Source organism: Pyxicephalus adspersus, chromosome 3, assembly GCF_032062135.1.
Source record: "Pyxicephalus adspersus chromosome 3, UCB_Pads_2.0, whole genome shotgun sequence".
Classification (NCBI taxonomy): Eukaryota; Metazoa; Chordata; class Amphibia; order Anura; family Pyxicephalidae; genus Pyxicephalus; species Pyxicephalus adspersus.
Window position 1 is genome coordinate 93,946,702 of NC_092860.1, and position 15,949 is coordinate 93,962,650.

The 15,949-nt window shown below is 37.6% G+C and overlaps 2 protein-coding genes across 3 annotated transcripts in view; one reads left to right on the forward strand and one right to left on the reverse strand.

The window, feature by feature from the left end:
• The window catches only part of ZGRF1 (zinc finger GRF-type containing 1), a 41,136-nt gene extending 31,636 nt beyond the window's left edge, over positions 1 to 9,500 (reverse strand). The window contains exons 1-6 of the mRNA XM_072405721.1: positions 9,450 to 9,500; positions 7,680 to 7,740; positions 6,586 to 6,666; positions 5,598 to 5,657; positions 4,909 to 5,085; positions 3,274 to 4,426 (exon numbers count right to left, since the gene is read on the reverse strand). Coding sequence (XP_072261822.1) covers positions 3,274 to 4,426; positions 4,909 to 5,085; positions 5,598 to 5,657; positions 6,586 to 6,666; positions 7,680 to 7,700 — 1,492 coding nt within the window. The 5' untranslated portion in view covers positions 7,701 to 7,740; positions 9,450 to 9,500. The remainder of the gene's footprint in view (positions 1 to 3,273; positions 4,427 to 4,908; positions 5,086 to 5,597; positions 5,658 to 6,585; positions 6,667 to 7,679; positions 7,741 to 9,449) is intronic.
• Positions 9,501 to 9,716: 216 nt separating this feature from the next.
• LARP7 (La ribonucleoprotein 7, transcriptional regulator) overlaps positions 9,717 to 15,949 on the forward strand; it is a 23,154-nt gene continuing 16,921 nt past the window's right edge. For both annotated transcript variants that reach the window (XM_072405723.1, XM_072405724.1), the window contains exons 1-3: positions 9,717 to 9,814; positions 12,461 to 12,676; positions 14,755 to 14,855. In XM_072405723.1, coding sequence (XP_072261824.1) covers positions 12,469 to 12,676; positions 14,755 to 14,855 — 309 coding nt within the window. In that variant the 5' untranslated portion in view covers positions 9,717 to 9,814; positions 12,461 to 12,468. The remainder of the gene's footprint in view (positions 9,815 to 12,460; positions 12,677 to 14,754; positions 14,856 to 15,949) is intronic.

Sequence of the window (15,949 nt, forward strand, 5' to 3'; positions counted from 1 at the left end):
TCATGTTTTGTACAGTGCTACATTCTGGAGAGCAGAAGGGAGTTTATGAACCTGCAATCTTCTAGTCTCAAATAATATTAGTTTTAAATCTTTCCCCAATGCTACTTTTTAGTGAGCAGAAGGAGTGTTTAATAATGTGATCTCATAGCTAGTCTGCTCCATTGCCGCTTTGCACTATCTTGCTGTGCTGGAAAATGCAATAACCTCCCAATGCCAACTAACATATGCTTTGCAATGAAAGCACACGACATCATGTAGTAGAGCAATACAAAGAAGTATGATGGGTAGTATTCCATGGGAACCAGCTTCACTTTTAGTCACAGATTTAACTAAAATAGCTTAGTACATTTTAAATGTCAAATCATTTTGTCTTAGGGAGGGAGAAAATATTAAAATCCTGCTGAGTTTGTTTTGCTGTATGTGTCCCTACTGTGGGGATTCACTTTTTCTGTATCGGTAATAATTGTCTTCAAAGCAGTAGGGAAATTAAAAAATGTATATTTGTCACTGGAACAGGAAGGAAAACCTTGCAAGAGGGACACCAATTCTCATTACCTTGGTCACATAGGTTATTTCCATTAGCTTTGGAAAAATTTCCCCCTATATTCTCTTTGCTGTATTAAGCTGCCATTTTACTCCCTAAACATCAACGCATCTTAAAGTTCAGTTTAGTTATAGGTGGATCCTCCAAGCACCAATGTTTTTGTAACTCCAACAGTGAGAACTCCTTCTTCCTTATGGACTTTCTTTCTATAGTTTAGGGTTTACCCAGCTACCTTTGTTTATCCCAACAAGTTCTGTGACATTTCCCATCATATAAGTAACCAAGAGAAAAGTGCCCCTTAAAAATGGCAACAGCAGGTATGCAGGACCAACCTAGGTGAATAGTCAGCACAGATCAGGGACATATATGGATTCCATTTAAATCGTAAAAATTAAATGGTAAAACTGACAACTCAAAAGGGAAAAAATTGATTGTTCCTATGAAAAAATGCACTTAATGCTAGCAACATTGGAAAGAACAGTAAAGAAAAATGGGATACATTCCTAAGTCGACAGAATAGAACTAGCTATTAACATTTATAAAGTGCCTTATGATTATTCCCCTCCACGTTTGTCCAGATTTATTGCAATACAACCTGGAATTACAATGTATGGGATTTTATGTAATGGACTAAACAATACAGTCCTATTTGTTGAAGTCACATATATAAAAATCCCAAAGTTGTGAGTGCCTATGTATTCATTCTATCTGCTATGAAACACCTAATGGTCCAACCAAGTAACTTCAGATGTCATATCATAAGTTGATTAGGGTCCACCGGTGTGCAATCAAAGTGTCACATGATTTGTCACATGATGTCTGTATACCTACAGTAAATAATCTGAAATAGATCAGTTCTGAAAGGCCCTCAAATCTGCCACACCAAGAAAAATAAATATACCTCACAGCTGGGTGATCCAACCAACCTGGAATTGATTCAGTCCAGGATTGAAAACATTGGGTAACAAATAGCAAATTAATTCCAGGTTTGCTGGATCACCCAGCTTCACTGATGAAAGTGTATCCTCTCCAGCCTTGGAGTGGTTTAAAAAAATCAGGCCCATAGAGTTTGCACAGCAGCGTGAGTTAACTTCCAAAACACACAGAAAGTTCTCTCGTCACATTAGATTAAAATTGATCTTTTTGGGCATCATGGGAAATCATGTTTGGTGCCAACCCGATACTTCACATTACCCTGAAAACACCATTTCAACAGTGAAGCATGGTAATGCCATCATCATTCTGTTGGGATTTTTTTATTGACAATGACAGGAAAACTGTTTAGGATTAAATGAAAGTTTAATGACACTACAGGTCAATTCTTAAGGAAAAGCTCTTTCAGTTTGCCAGAGATTTGAGACTTGCCTTCCTGCAGGACAATCATCCTAAACAAACTACTACACTGGAGTGGTTAAGGCAAACATTCAAATGTCTTGGCCAAGTCAAAGCCCAGACCTCAATCCAATTAAAAATCAGTGGCACAACTTGATTGCTGTTCACAAACAAAACCCATCCAAATTCAAGAAGTTTGGTCTTTGGGAGTTGACAAAATCCGAGAAGATAAATGTACTATGATAACAGAGACATACTCCAAGTAATTTACAGATGTCATCATAGCAAAATAAAACTGTACATTATTACTCTAGAATACTGACTTCCATACAATACAATCTTTATTTTTACAATGGAAGCTTGCTTTGTACGTCAAATAGTGCCCCAAACCCTCTAAAATCTATTTCAGTTCCAGTTTCAATTTGACAAACCAGGACAAACACTGAGAGGGATGAACACTTTTGAAGGGCACTGTAAGTAACAACACCATAGATTGATTTAGGGAATATCCAATTGCCTTTTTGTTTAAGATATGTATTTTTTTTCTGCAGGAGAAAACTGGATCATGCTTTATATTATGTTTTGTGTTCATCTGGATCAATAGTGAGTCTGAATATACCCATTTCACATTGATGTAATAAATCTTTTTTCAGCTGGTTATGCTAGATAGACTTGTTGTTTTTTTCAAATTGATTAACTATGCCAACCTACTTTGTCTCGACAATCCTACGAAATATGACTATCTACTTTCTGTAGACAATTCAGAAACCAATAACACATAGCTGAAAAGTTTATATAGAACAGACTTTTTTATTTGAAATGTATATGTAATTCTAACCTTCCTGTGCTCCACTCGGAAAACATGGCTCCGATTCAGTGTCTCTTTTCCTATGGGTAAGGGAGGATTTCAGCTTTAAGTCATTCAGGCTTTCAAGAGCACTGCAAGGTTTAGTTAGAGCTCTTAAGACAGAAATGGTGCTTTCAGAATGTGGATAACCAGGTGAGTCCTCTTCATTACACAGGATCCCCTCAAGGGAATTCTGCGTTAAAGAATTGCCACTAATTCCTTTAAAGGAACTGTCATCATCATTCAATAATCCCTCCTGATGTGAAGCATCAGTTGATTTTTAGTGCAAACTGTCCACTAGGAATATCTTCTTCTTTATCACTGAATGAAAATGACAAGTTTGTGGATTCACCTAAAATCAAAAGCTTTTCTCCTCTGTTTGTAATTCCCTCTTTGTATTGATCACACACTTTACTTTCAGGCAGTTTATTTAAAACAGAGAGTCGATCTGGGTTACTTTCTACTATTTTGCTGGAGACATCAATGGGTAACAAAGATTTGACAGCATCAGATTTAAATAATAATTTGTTTTTTGAATATTTTTGCCCACCTTTCTCCTCTTCAATAGTGTATTCTTGATTCTTGTCCATGTCTTCCTTTGCTGATACAATCCTGTTTTGCGGAAGAGGAGGGGTCCCATTTGAACCCCCGTCATCTAATTCATTCAAGTCAAAACTGTCCATCAGATTAAAGGAAACTTCTGCAAAAGATGTTACATTCTCATTCTCCGACTCTACATCATCCAATTCTAATTTAGTTGGATTATGAAAAGAGGAACACAGCATTGGGGTAGGGGGTTCTGTGAGACCAAGTCCTGATCCACACAAATTATGTTCACAGTTTTCTTCTGCATTAGAAAGTCGTTTCTGTGATGGGTTACCTACATGTTCTAATTCATTTAATTTATGTTCAGTCATAGGTGTGTTTTCACCTTCCATGTACTTGTCCATGGTCCATGTACTTCCTCCTTTCATTTTCTCCTGTTCTAATCCATGGCTTAAAATGCAATATTTGTTGTTATTTTTAAACCTGTCATCTGGACTTTGTGACAACACAAATGAGTCATTATCATCACCATAAACAGTGCTGGGGGCTGAAGGAGGATCTAAGTAAACATCCCATCGACTTTTTACACAATGAGGCTTTACAGTTGATGGGTCTAGGGAAATATTCTCACATTTAAGACTGCTTGCACCACCTGCAAATGTGGATCCTAGAAGGTCACTGTCAGATTTTGCTGGTGCTTGGTCAATATGTTGACCTGCTAAGTTAGTTAATGTGCCTTCTTTACTTGGCTGTGACTTTAACAGAGCCAAAATTTGTGCTGTGCTTCGTAAACTTGGCTTAGTTCTGTTTCCATCTTCTAGTACATTTATGCCAGTAAAATTTTCACTTTTAGCTTGATTTCTATTGCTTGAAAAATTAGTTGAGAAAGTATTGTCATTAACTGGTGTGATTCTGCTGGTCGCACTATGTTGATTTTCGCACATATAGGAGTAGTCATCTGGTTGAATTGAGCTTTGACACTGTGCTGCTCTTGCTGTGTTTGCCTTCTTGGAGAAAGTGGAGGCAAAGAGAGGCGATGTAGTAAAAAGTGGTGAAGACAGAGATGGACATCCTTGTTCTTGCTGAGAAGATATCTTCCCTGACTCTTCCACCTCGGGACATGGCTTCTTGGTTATTTCACGGGGACACTGAAAACCCTGAAAAATAAGGCATCTCACATGTAAAACATTACACAACCTTTATTGCCATAAAGCAGACTAAAAATATACTCCCTTTAATTTTTTTCTTTCAATTTCTGAATCCTTATACTCATAAACTGACATAATGATTAAGCCCATTCAGAAAAGGAAATCATTTGAACAATCATTGTATTCTTTCAAAGACAGAGGTTTATAATACTATAGATTTAGTAGTTTAAGGTCATTTATTTACAAACTGGAGCAGCTTTACAAACCTTTTCAAAAATTACAGTAACATTATTTGTCTTTAATAAATGATTCACATGCTCTTTCTTCGTAAATAAAACCACACCATACAACGCAAGAAGACCAATTTGGGAATTTGTACCTTTACACATTTCAATATACTATATCACAGATTACGTGAATGTGTATTGAATTGCAATGGTGGAAGTTAGAATGACTGGGAATAATGATACTAAACTCCTAATTTCACCTACTGTAAATTTCCTCTTCAAACCAACTGGAGGACGCAGGCCAGCAGACTTTAGACCGTATCTCTTGAACAGGGGTACATCTTTACTTTCTGTATTGTTCTCAGAAGTATTGCTGCTTGCACCTTCAGCTTCAACAGTGATCAAAAAGCGATCACTTTCCAGATCATCACCAATATTTACCTACAAAAAGGAAAAAAAGTCATAATAAATAGGTTAAGATAAATTCCATGTCAAGTGTATTAGTTTAGGCCTTACATTTCACTATTCTATTAGTTATAATAACAGCCATACCAAAGAAAGGAGGTGCATATATAGTATATTGAAGCACAAAGTTAATACATTATTATATAGCCGCGTTCAGCAATAATATTCCAGTTATAATGAATACTTGTATATGGTATTAGAAATCTATCATGAAAATCTGTTGAGTCAGGAACAGACAGCCTAACATATCACTGCTTTTATTCAAGGTTCAAGAACAATTGTCCTCTCAAAACTATAATATTAATATTAAGAAAAGTAGGAACACTGTCCACTACCTAAAAACAAATGTATTTATTCAAAGAGTAAATGCAAAATTGAAAAAAGCCCTTTATATAGCTTTAAAACCTAAAGCATATATATCTAACCTTTACAAAAAGCCACAAAAATTGATTTTTATAAAATGTACTTTATTCTCCTCTAAAACTCACCTTGCCAGTTCTTATAAATACATTGTCCAGGCGCTGACCCTTATCATTATATAAAGAAGCCTACATATAAAAAGCAAAAACAGAATTAATACATTTACCATAAAGTTACAATCTCCAGTTATGTGGAAACTGTTTGGGAAAGACTTCCTGTTGTTAAAAAGGTGATACATATATACCAAAACTTTGGGATCTTGTAAAACCTGATGACTGTATTATTTTTATTATAGGAAATTACAATTTTTAAATCTATCTTCTGTATGTCTGTAATAAAATACAGAGAATTATTTCTGATATCACTTGCTACCTATCAAAATAAACAGAAAATTTTCTGTATGTCTGTAATAAAATAAAAGCTCCTCTTCTGTCTCCCAGCATTGTGTCTCCTAAAAGACAAGGTAGCTGCAGAGGCACAGTCTACATGCTCCAATTGCTCCAAAAACTAATGCAAACAAATTTTGACAGATATAATGGCAAAATCTATGCTCAATTTTGACAGGACAGAAAAGGGAAGAAATCTAAAATTTAAAATGGCCCTGGTGACCATAAGGAAAGTGAGGAAATCTTCCCAATCATAAATACTGATAATTTGGTAGAGGTTCAAGCCCTTCCCATTTCCTTTTTTAATGCTTTTTTACTGTCTGCATTCCCATGGTAAGATTATTCTCACTTCCCATTCAATGTCTATGGAAACAGCAATGGAGATGTTTTTTTATGCAGAACTCAGAGGCCAGTAAGAGAAATATACTGTCACGAAAAAGCTGACAAACAAGACACTGGGCCTAAGGTATTAAAGCTCTGTCCAGGATTGAAAACATTTGCTAACAAATAGCAAATGACTTTAAAAAAATCCATTCCAGGTTTCCTGTATCACACAGCTTCACTGATGAAAATGTATCCTCTCCAGGCTTGAAGAGCTTTAATAAATCAGGCCAATTGACAAGAATGTTTTGGGTTCCTTGGGTTTTGTCTTGGCTACTTTATGAATTACCTGATTTCCACCTGATGAAATCATTAAAACACCATCTTGCCAGACTTTAGATTTTTTTGTCTTCTGATGAGTATATAAAACCTGAGGAAAGAAAAAAAAAGGAAAATATTATTCCATATTCAAGGCATTTTGTGTTTTTGTGACCAAAAAATTCTGGTTTGAAGGCTCTAAACAATTTTTCTTCCTTGGCTGAGTACAAGTTGCATAAAAACAGTGTGATAGTCAACATCTCTCCGTAGAGAAAGGTTGCTGTTTTTACCACAAATAAAAAGCAATGCAGCACTGTTAGGTGATTGTTGCTGAACCACCAGGGAGATGTTCAAGATGTTAGATCTTTACAGAGACCATGGCTTTTCTCAACTACGTCACACTAAACTATCAGTCTCTGGCAGCAATTCATCAGTATCGGGTTCAACACAAGAGAGGTTACCTGACGCAACAGCACCACTGGGTGAAACCGTAAGGTGTAATTTCTTTGCTGATATGAGAGATTCAGTATTCAGTGTTTATTCAGTGTTTATTTATTCAGTGTTTTAGTCTGAAGGAGCAGGCAAGCAGTCCAGATACTGTTATTGAAAAAGCTGTCACCAGTGACAGTGACACCATTGTTAGTGTAATAAAAGCATTGTTTGAGTAAAATAAAGTGAAAAAAAGTTTTGTTCAAGCTACATGTTGCTGTAATTCTAGTTCACACGAGGCTATGGGCTCTATTTGTAACATTGCTAATTGGCCCTGCAATGTCACATGCAGGGTGTTACATGGTCCTCCAAACATAGTTGGTATTCCTATTAGATCTTGACACTGAACAGAGATACTCAACAGATATTTAAATTTTCCAGTGTTCAACTCAGGCATTTTTTTAAGCTTGGCAGGAGTCCCTGTTGAGACCCAAATCTTCAGTAAACCCCTAAAAACGGCCAGGTGAATATTGAAAAGTGCTGGGTGGTGCGCCCGGCTAAAAGAGCCTGGGGAGATCACTGTTCTCTCAAAGAAAGAAGGGAAGGAAATTGTGGCAAAGCACACATTGCCCCAGAGATACTGGCTGGGGCAATTATTAGTTTAAATGACAAAAAAATATATATATATATACTTACTGTAAACTCTTGAATAGCCATGGCATCACCAAAGAAACATTTTAAATATTGTGAAGGTCACCTAAGCAGAAGAACAGGAAGATCATGAACAAACGAAACAAAGGAATAACATTTAAGATATCCCAGAAGCTACAGAAAAAGGCAAAATTTCTGAATTATCCAATATTTTAATATTTCAAAAAGAAGCCATACTGGTAACATTTCTGTTTAGTGTACTTCTATAGTGTGTTGAAAGGGTAAAAATATATATAAAAGGTTCCTGAAGAATTGTCTGTACATTTGTCTTTCTTTGACAAGTTGTCAGTGCTATATTCATATTAGTTCAGCAAAGGTATTTTAACTTTCTTCAGTCTGTAATTGCCCTCTCCTGTGTGCTCTTCACCTGCAGGATATTAGCTTGATTGAGTTAGGAAACCATCATTTCATCTGTTTGATAGGTGTTTGCAGTAAGGAGGATTCACATTGTGGTCTCTCCTGATGTCAGCGATATTCTGCAAAGACTAGCATAAATTCAGGTACGTTCACATGTAGTTTTTTTTTCTTTCAGATGTGTCATGCCTTTGCCTCCATTAGCATAAGCACATCCTTGCCCTCATATCACTGGATAGAAGTGGAAATAATCTCTAGTCTATTGAAGGTGTCTGCTGACTTCATGTAAGCAGAGATGGAGCTCTTTAGAGTAGAATTAAGCTGAATTAAAATAGTACATTTTAGAATTAAAATATACACGCATTGTCTTTACTTACACATAACTTGCCTACCTGTTTGTTTGCAATTTTTTGGGGATTGTACACTGTGCTGCACATGTGTCACTCAGTATACATCCTCATCATACCTCTGTGCTGCAATAAGTGGGCATGAGTGGGATTTATATTATCTGGCCCAACCAATTGATGTGGTCAAAGATCCAGAACCAGACATGGCAAAGATATTGGTGCCATCGCAGGAGAATTAGGAGGTGAATTTATTCCTCAATAAACCTGTCACTATGAAATCACAACATTACTAGTTTTATGTAGAGCATGAAATCTCAGTGATTTCTCGGGTTTGGTAAAAAGTTTATTGTAGGACTAAATTACATAGTTAAAGCGGAAGTAAACCCAAAAAAAAAAAAAAAAAATCACACGTACCTTCAATCCCACATATCAGTCTATCTGGTTTCTTCCTTCAGGTCCCATGTAGTTCCGAGATCTATCTTTGGCCCGGTGCAGAGTGAGCGCCAGGCACCGCCATCTTCTCCTCTCTTCTTCCAGGTTTTTCTTCCTATGTCACCTGATCTCACACTGCGTAGGCGCCAGATCGGGTGACGTTTGGGAAAATACTTGCTGATCTCACTGCGTGAGATTGGCAATGTTTTTTTTGTTTCCTTCTGCACATGGATGAGATGCTCAGGCATGCGCAGAAGGGGCAGCCAGGAGCCCCCCGGGATGCGTGACGTAGGAATCCCGGAAGCTCTGTGCTCCCATTCATTGTTGATTGCCCAGGTGATCAAGAATTAGGGGGCTGTGCTGCACCCTTTTTTGCACATAACACTAACAAACAAAGTTTTTATCTTGAATAAAAGTTTTGTCTACCCTTTTATGTAAAGTAAAAAGAGTTTAGGTACACTTTAAGTTATGTCTGCCCATTTTTTGTAATATCAGGAAAAAAACCCTTTCAACACATCACTCAATAGTTTCCTTTGTCAAGCTCTAAGTCTAAATTTCGCAGAGCGTAGTATTCATATTATTTTGTGACACCCATAAATAAATATTAAACATCACCACATACCCAGTCATTTCACATCTGCCCACTTTTCATACACTTCGCGCTTCTCTGACGTCACAACCCAGCGACAACTAAACAGAAGCAGTGACCATAGATTGCTTTATGACGAGTCGCTTAGGTTTGTTTAATATCCTGGGATTTTTTTTTTTACATCAAACTGATTAGAACAAAAAACTTGGCGTCTAGGTAGGGTGTTTTCGGGTGTCCGGCATAGGTAGGTTGCTATGGTAATGCAGGCAGATTGAAGGCAATCCTTGAGTTGTGGGGACCTGTGCTGGTGTAAGTCGCTTACTTTCTGACGTCACATCTGCCGTCTTTTCGCTATTGAATGTTGTTCGCTGAGGGGGAGTGACATGTGAGGGCGCACGGTAAGCGGGCACTTTGTATTGCCCGGATATTCATTATATCTTCTTATGCTGGGTGGCTGCTGGTGGTTTTTGTAGAGATTTACTTGTTGTAGTCCTCATAGTTTAATGACGGTAAAGCTGCCAGTGTTTGCACAGATGGATAAGTGAATCCAAGGGGCGAATCATTTCTAAAGGGATTTTTCCTTTTTCTCAACCCTATGCTGAATCGTGTGTGATAGAAGGAACATTTACAAATATTGTATATAGTTTCTATTTTACCTAAAACACAAATCTGTGAATTGTAAAATCTACAACCAGTAATTACACATAGGATACCTGAAAATGTTTATGATAAATGTCTTTGATAAGCAGATTTTTTTTTTAATTTGTACTTTCCTCATTTTTATAGATATGACAGGAATTGAGGGGTAATCCTTTCTTTATTATTGTCACTGGAAATGAAATCCCAGATGGTTAATGTGTTCATGGTGACCACTGTGATTTGATCCATGACAATAGTGAAATTGGGGGCAGCACAGAGGTATTTTGGGTTTAAAAATCATTGACTTAGGCTACGTACACACGTGCAATAATTATCATTGGAAACAAACTGTTGAACTTGAACGAGGATTGTCGCGGAAATGAGCGAACGGCCGTCCCAGCGGATCTGATTGGGCGAAAATTGTTCGCTATATATTGTGTGTATGGTCGTTCAGTGATCGTGCATGGTTCTGCAGTACACTTTCCCCGGTACGCGTCACTTCCTGCATCGTTCAAACGATCGTATCTAGCGTATGTACACTTTCGGTGGATTATATTTGAACGATCTATTGTTACAGCATGTACAGAATTGTGCACTGTACGATCGTTCAAAATAATTGTGAATAATTGCTGATCTGTCTCTAATTACTCGTTTTCTAACGATAAATATTGCATGTGTGTACCTAGCCTTGGACTTGTGTAGGGTTCCCTAACTTTACATCTACTGAAATTGTTGTCACTGTGACAAGTGAGGAGAAATCTCCCCAATGCCCCCCCTTCTCTGCTCTATCCAAAACTAAAAAAAAAAAAGTTTTGGCCAGTCATACACTTTAAAATCCATGTGACTCCCCTATTGGCATTCCAGCACAGGATGCCACCATCTTTCTTCTCTTCTTCCTGCTACAGACAATTTTCAGCCATCTAAATTGACACTTCTGTAATTACGCTGGCACACGGAAGTTCATTCATCCTGACACATGCAAGGGAAGCCAGAATTGCCGGGTTCCCTGATGCTGCACACCTCAGATTTGATGCCAGAAGTGATCAGGCAGCTAAAACGGATTACTGCAGAAGGGATTTCACCTTTCCCTTTCTGCAATAAAGACCTGCCTGATTATGGAAACCTAAACGTAGAGCTTTAGGCTAGGTGCACATGTGCAATAATTATGGTTAGAAAACAAACGATTAATGACCAATCAACAATTATTCACAATTAATTTTGAACGATCATATAGTGAACAATTCTGTACATGCTGTAATGATAGAATCGTTCAAATATAATCCACAAATAGTTTACACAGTAGATACGATCGTTTGATCGATGTAGGAAGTGACATGTGCAGGAGAAAATGTACCACTTGATCACTGAACAACCTTACGCTCGATAGATAGCGAACGATCGTCGCCCAATCAGATCCACCGGAACGGTCGTTTGTTTCCAGTGACGTTCATCGGCATCGCTGGCCAGTCATTGTGCACTTTTTTTGATAACGATTATCAGAAGATCGGTCATTAATTGTTCTTTTCCAGTGACAATATTGCACATGTGTACTAGCCTTAGTTTCCAACATTTTCCCCTTACTTGGCTCTAATCCTTAAAATGAGCCCCCAAATCTGCACATTCACTATTTACGCTGAAATCAATATCTTGTCAGATTGTACTTAGTGGCCGTAAACACTCTTCCTGTAAATTATTACTCCCTCTAAGTATATCCCTCTTCTGCTTTTGCCACCAATTGGCACTCAGTAGATGAGAATTTGCTGAGTAAAGCTTTTTTAGGAACTTTTCACCAGGAGTGTACATCTCCTGGTTTTCAACTTCACCCAATGACTCTAACACCAACTCCCATATCATTACAGGACAGTAGTAAGGTAGGGACCCTGTAAGTTGGCAAAGTAAAAAATATGCAGCTTGATAATGATTACAGAATCAAAATAATGGCTTCAGTGCCTGTACATTGTATAAAGAAGTAGACAAACCCAGAGGGTAAATTTCCTACCAAAAGTATTCAGTTTTATTGTTATAGAACATAGCATTCATGCATATTTTTCACAGATCAGAAGAAAGAGACTCTAAAAAAATAATTAAAAAGATCTCTGATCTCTGTAAAGTTAATATTCTCAAAACAATCAAATCAAACCTTCCAAAAAGGCGAATACTTTGAAAGGCACTGTTTATTCATGTTTTTTTCATGCTTGCCCTGCTTTGATCCTAGGAGGAGCATTTACTAATATGTTTATAAAGTTCACAAAGAATGGCACTGAAAATGTGCTGTAGTTTATCTTCAGTTGCTGAACCATTTCGCACAAAGTCATATATCTGTGATTTTCTAACTCTCCAACAAATAAGTATACACAGGATATGACCTGAGACGTTTGTGGTTCTAAATTTGTGTTATTGTTTAGCTATCAGGATGGCTGAGATGGAAATGGACACACCAAGGAGCAAGGTGAAAGAAGATGAAAGCACAGAGACAAGGCAGGAAAGAGAGAAGAAGAAGCGCTCTCGGGTGAAACAGCTGCTGACTGACATTGCCAAGCAGGTCGACTTCTGGTTTGGTGATGTTAACCTTCACAAGGACCGCTTTCTGCGAGAGCAGATTGAGAAAACCAGAGATGGCTGTAAGTCCTTTTGTGGAGTTAAATGATTCTTGTGCCACATGGTTTACAGTCGCTAGTAAAAGAAAGTACATCCTCTTTCAATTCCAAGGTTTATTAGGACATATTAAAAAAAATAAAAATAAAGCATCTGATCCCTAGCAGGTCTTCTATTAGGTAAATACAGCCTTAGATGGAAAAACAACACATGACATATGACACTAATATTATTTTACAAAGATTATGCCATATTGCAATGCAGTGTGGATGAAGTACAGCCCTACCATGTCCATACTTATGAGGAGGGTAAGAAGTAGCCAGGTGGTGACAAAATAATGCATTTGAATTAATAGAGGGCACAATTTCTTTTTCATATGTCTGTAGATTTATCTAATAGTGGCCAACAAGCTTGCTGTATATAATTATTCAAAAAACTACTAAAATCAAATGCTGTATTTGGAGATCTCCTGGTCCATACCTCACTGTTTTCTTGTTGATGCAAGTTTTCATCACCTAAAGTCTGTTTTCTTTCTCTGCCATCTCTTTATACATCTATCTGTTCTATTATATTTTATCCAATAGTATTAAAAGAAATATTCTATAGCCCAAGTACATGAAGCACTATGGCTGTGTTTGTACTAGCCTCCTTACTATATTACATACAGTTGACAATTGAAAATCCAGGTCCTTCAGTTTTCCGGCATGAATTTCGGAGCACATTTTCAATACAGGGTCTGCAGTACACGGTTTGGCCACTGATGTTTTGATGGCGCTGTTCTGCAGAAACAACTGTTAGGTCTTGCTTACTACACTAAATACACATTGAGACGTCCTTGCTGCCTGCTCCCTGGAACTGTGCCAGATGTCAACGGGTGCTGTGAGAGGAAGGCTGCCTGTGTGTGGAGATAAGTATAACTTTCAAAAATCCAGAGTTTTTGAAAAACTGTCACTCCTCAGGTCCAGAGGTTGCTGGATTTTTGAATGTCAACTGTCTCTCCCTTACCATCTCATCCCCTTACTCACACATCCTGTCTAGCCACCTTATTATACTGACCCTAACTTACTTGACTTCTTTAACAATACTTTGTTTCTGCTCAAACTCTATTCCTTAGGGCTTGTGTCCACAGACTAGTTTCAGAGGCTTCTGAGCTAGTTTAGAATTCAGTAACAATTGTTTTCAAATGCTAGTTAACCAGCTTCAAACATTTTGTTTTCCATAGATTTGTATGGGAATGCAAAGCCTTTGAAGCAAACAAAAGCCTATTGACACAGACCCTTTATTAGGATCCTGTCCTTCTTTCATTTTGATGTACACATCATAATATTGGTTATAAATGAATATACACAATAAATGATAAACAAATAAATCAAGAGGAACTGGTCCTAAGAGGTATTGAGTTATCAATAAGTTGAAGGTTCAGACCCCCCTCAGGTTAAGCGATCCTAGCCTGGCTCCCCATTTATTGCTTTTTGCAAGCCATTCGGACTGCAGTGCTGGTTCCTAGAACTAGCGTTTTCACATTGACAGTTGATGGCAGTGAATGGTACTAGTACTTATTGCCTGTATGTCCATAGCAATTGTAGCCTTGCTGTAGTGTTTTTTCCTTTTCTCGTGCAGTTTTTTTTTTTTTTTTTAGTTATTGATGTGTGCACTCTCTCTCACACCTGTTACATAAAAGTCAGCACTTTTTGCTTAATCTGGTAGGGCAGCACGTCCTAGACATGTTGGCAGTTATTTGAAATCTACTCCACTTGCAGATTTTTTTTTTTTTTGTGTTTGGAGGACTTGCTTTAAATAATTAACAATTTGGCAACATTTATAAATCTTTCAGCTCATAAGCCTCTACGACCTTCTTTCTGAAGGCCTTTACTCATTGAAAATTACAATATGTGGTGTTGATGTTGTTTGCGGACTTGAAAGCAGTGATTTATTTTTTTTTTTTTTTTTCTCCTATATGTCATGTTTTAACACTCATCATCAGTATAGGACAACTGTCCCTATAATGTGTATATATAAAAAAAAATACTTATAACATTAAAATGCATGGATGTAAATTAGTTATCGTAAACTACAGTAATGGCATGTCTTTAATTTCTTACAGTCATTGATATTTCTCTACTGGCCTCGTTTAATAAAATGAAGAAACTGACTACAGATGCCAAACTTATTTCAAGAGCTGTCAAGAATTCATCAGTAGTAGAGGTATCATAAACTGTTATGTCCAGAAAGAAACATGTTGCCTTATCTGTACAGGACTAAGTACCAGTGTCTTTTAAAGAAGGTCCACAAACTCACACTGCCCTTAAAGAGAGCCTAAACTCCTTATACGTTTACCTTTCCCAGTTCCATTGTGGTGATGCCATCATCTTCTTCCTTGTTTTTTTTTTCTATGGCTTGATCAAAAGCAATCAAAAAAAATTTGCTCCGCCTGTTTGCAAATGTTTTAAAGTGAAACTTTAGTTCTGCTTTAAGTTTATTCCAACCTTATTTTTTCCCCTCATCATAGCCAATGGTATTATTCATTGCTTAAGGGGAGGGAACAGGGAGATGGGAGCATGTGATGTCATTCTCTGTGACATGGTTCTAGCAGCCAATTGGGGAAGAGGCTCCTTCCATTAGCGTCAAGTTAAAGTTAGGACTAGGGAAAGTGGTGCCCGCTGGTAATGTCAGCATAAATGGGAGGGGCAAGGGAGGCCCCTTTACGAAGACCCTATATTTATATATAGCCTTGCCACTATAAATGCCTTGTTGGCACGTAGATCTAAATTTCTGTAACTGCTAAAAGCTTCTGATATGAAGATGTCCCTTCCAGTTCAGTTTATCTCCAGTTCTAGCCTGCTCTCCTTTCTTGTAACATTAGCTGTCGGTGAGTAAACTAATCAAATTATGTGTCAATGTTAGGGCATCTTACTAAAGCTGCGTACACACGTCAGATTTTTCTCGCCCGATAATCCGCATCCAGTGTTCTCCCCAGAAATTTTTTTCACCCGGGTGGTGGGAAGCTGTAGCCGGGTGGTAAAAAAGGGGTGTGGCAAAACACAGCAAATTTAGTGCACCCAGTTTTTTATGCCATGGGTATCCAGTAACCTCTTATTTTTTCAGTGTTCTACCTTCTCCCAATTATTTGTTACAACTTTGTAATGCCTGCCTCGTTAGTATATCTAATTTTTCTATTCAATGTATTTTGCCACAACTGTCCTATGCCGTGTATTGTGACCCAACTTACTGGTGTTCTAAGTTTTAAGTGCTGGGCACCTAGGATCGGTAACAGGCGCTAAGTGCTGGGCACCTAGGAT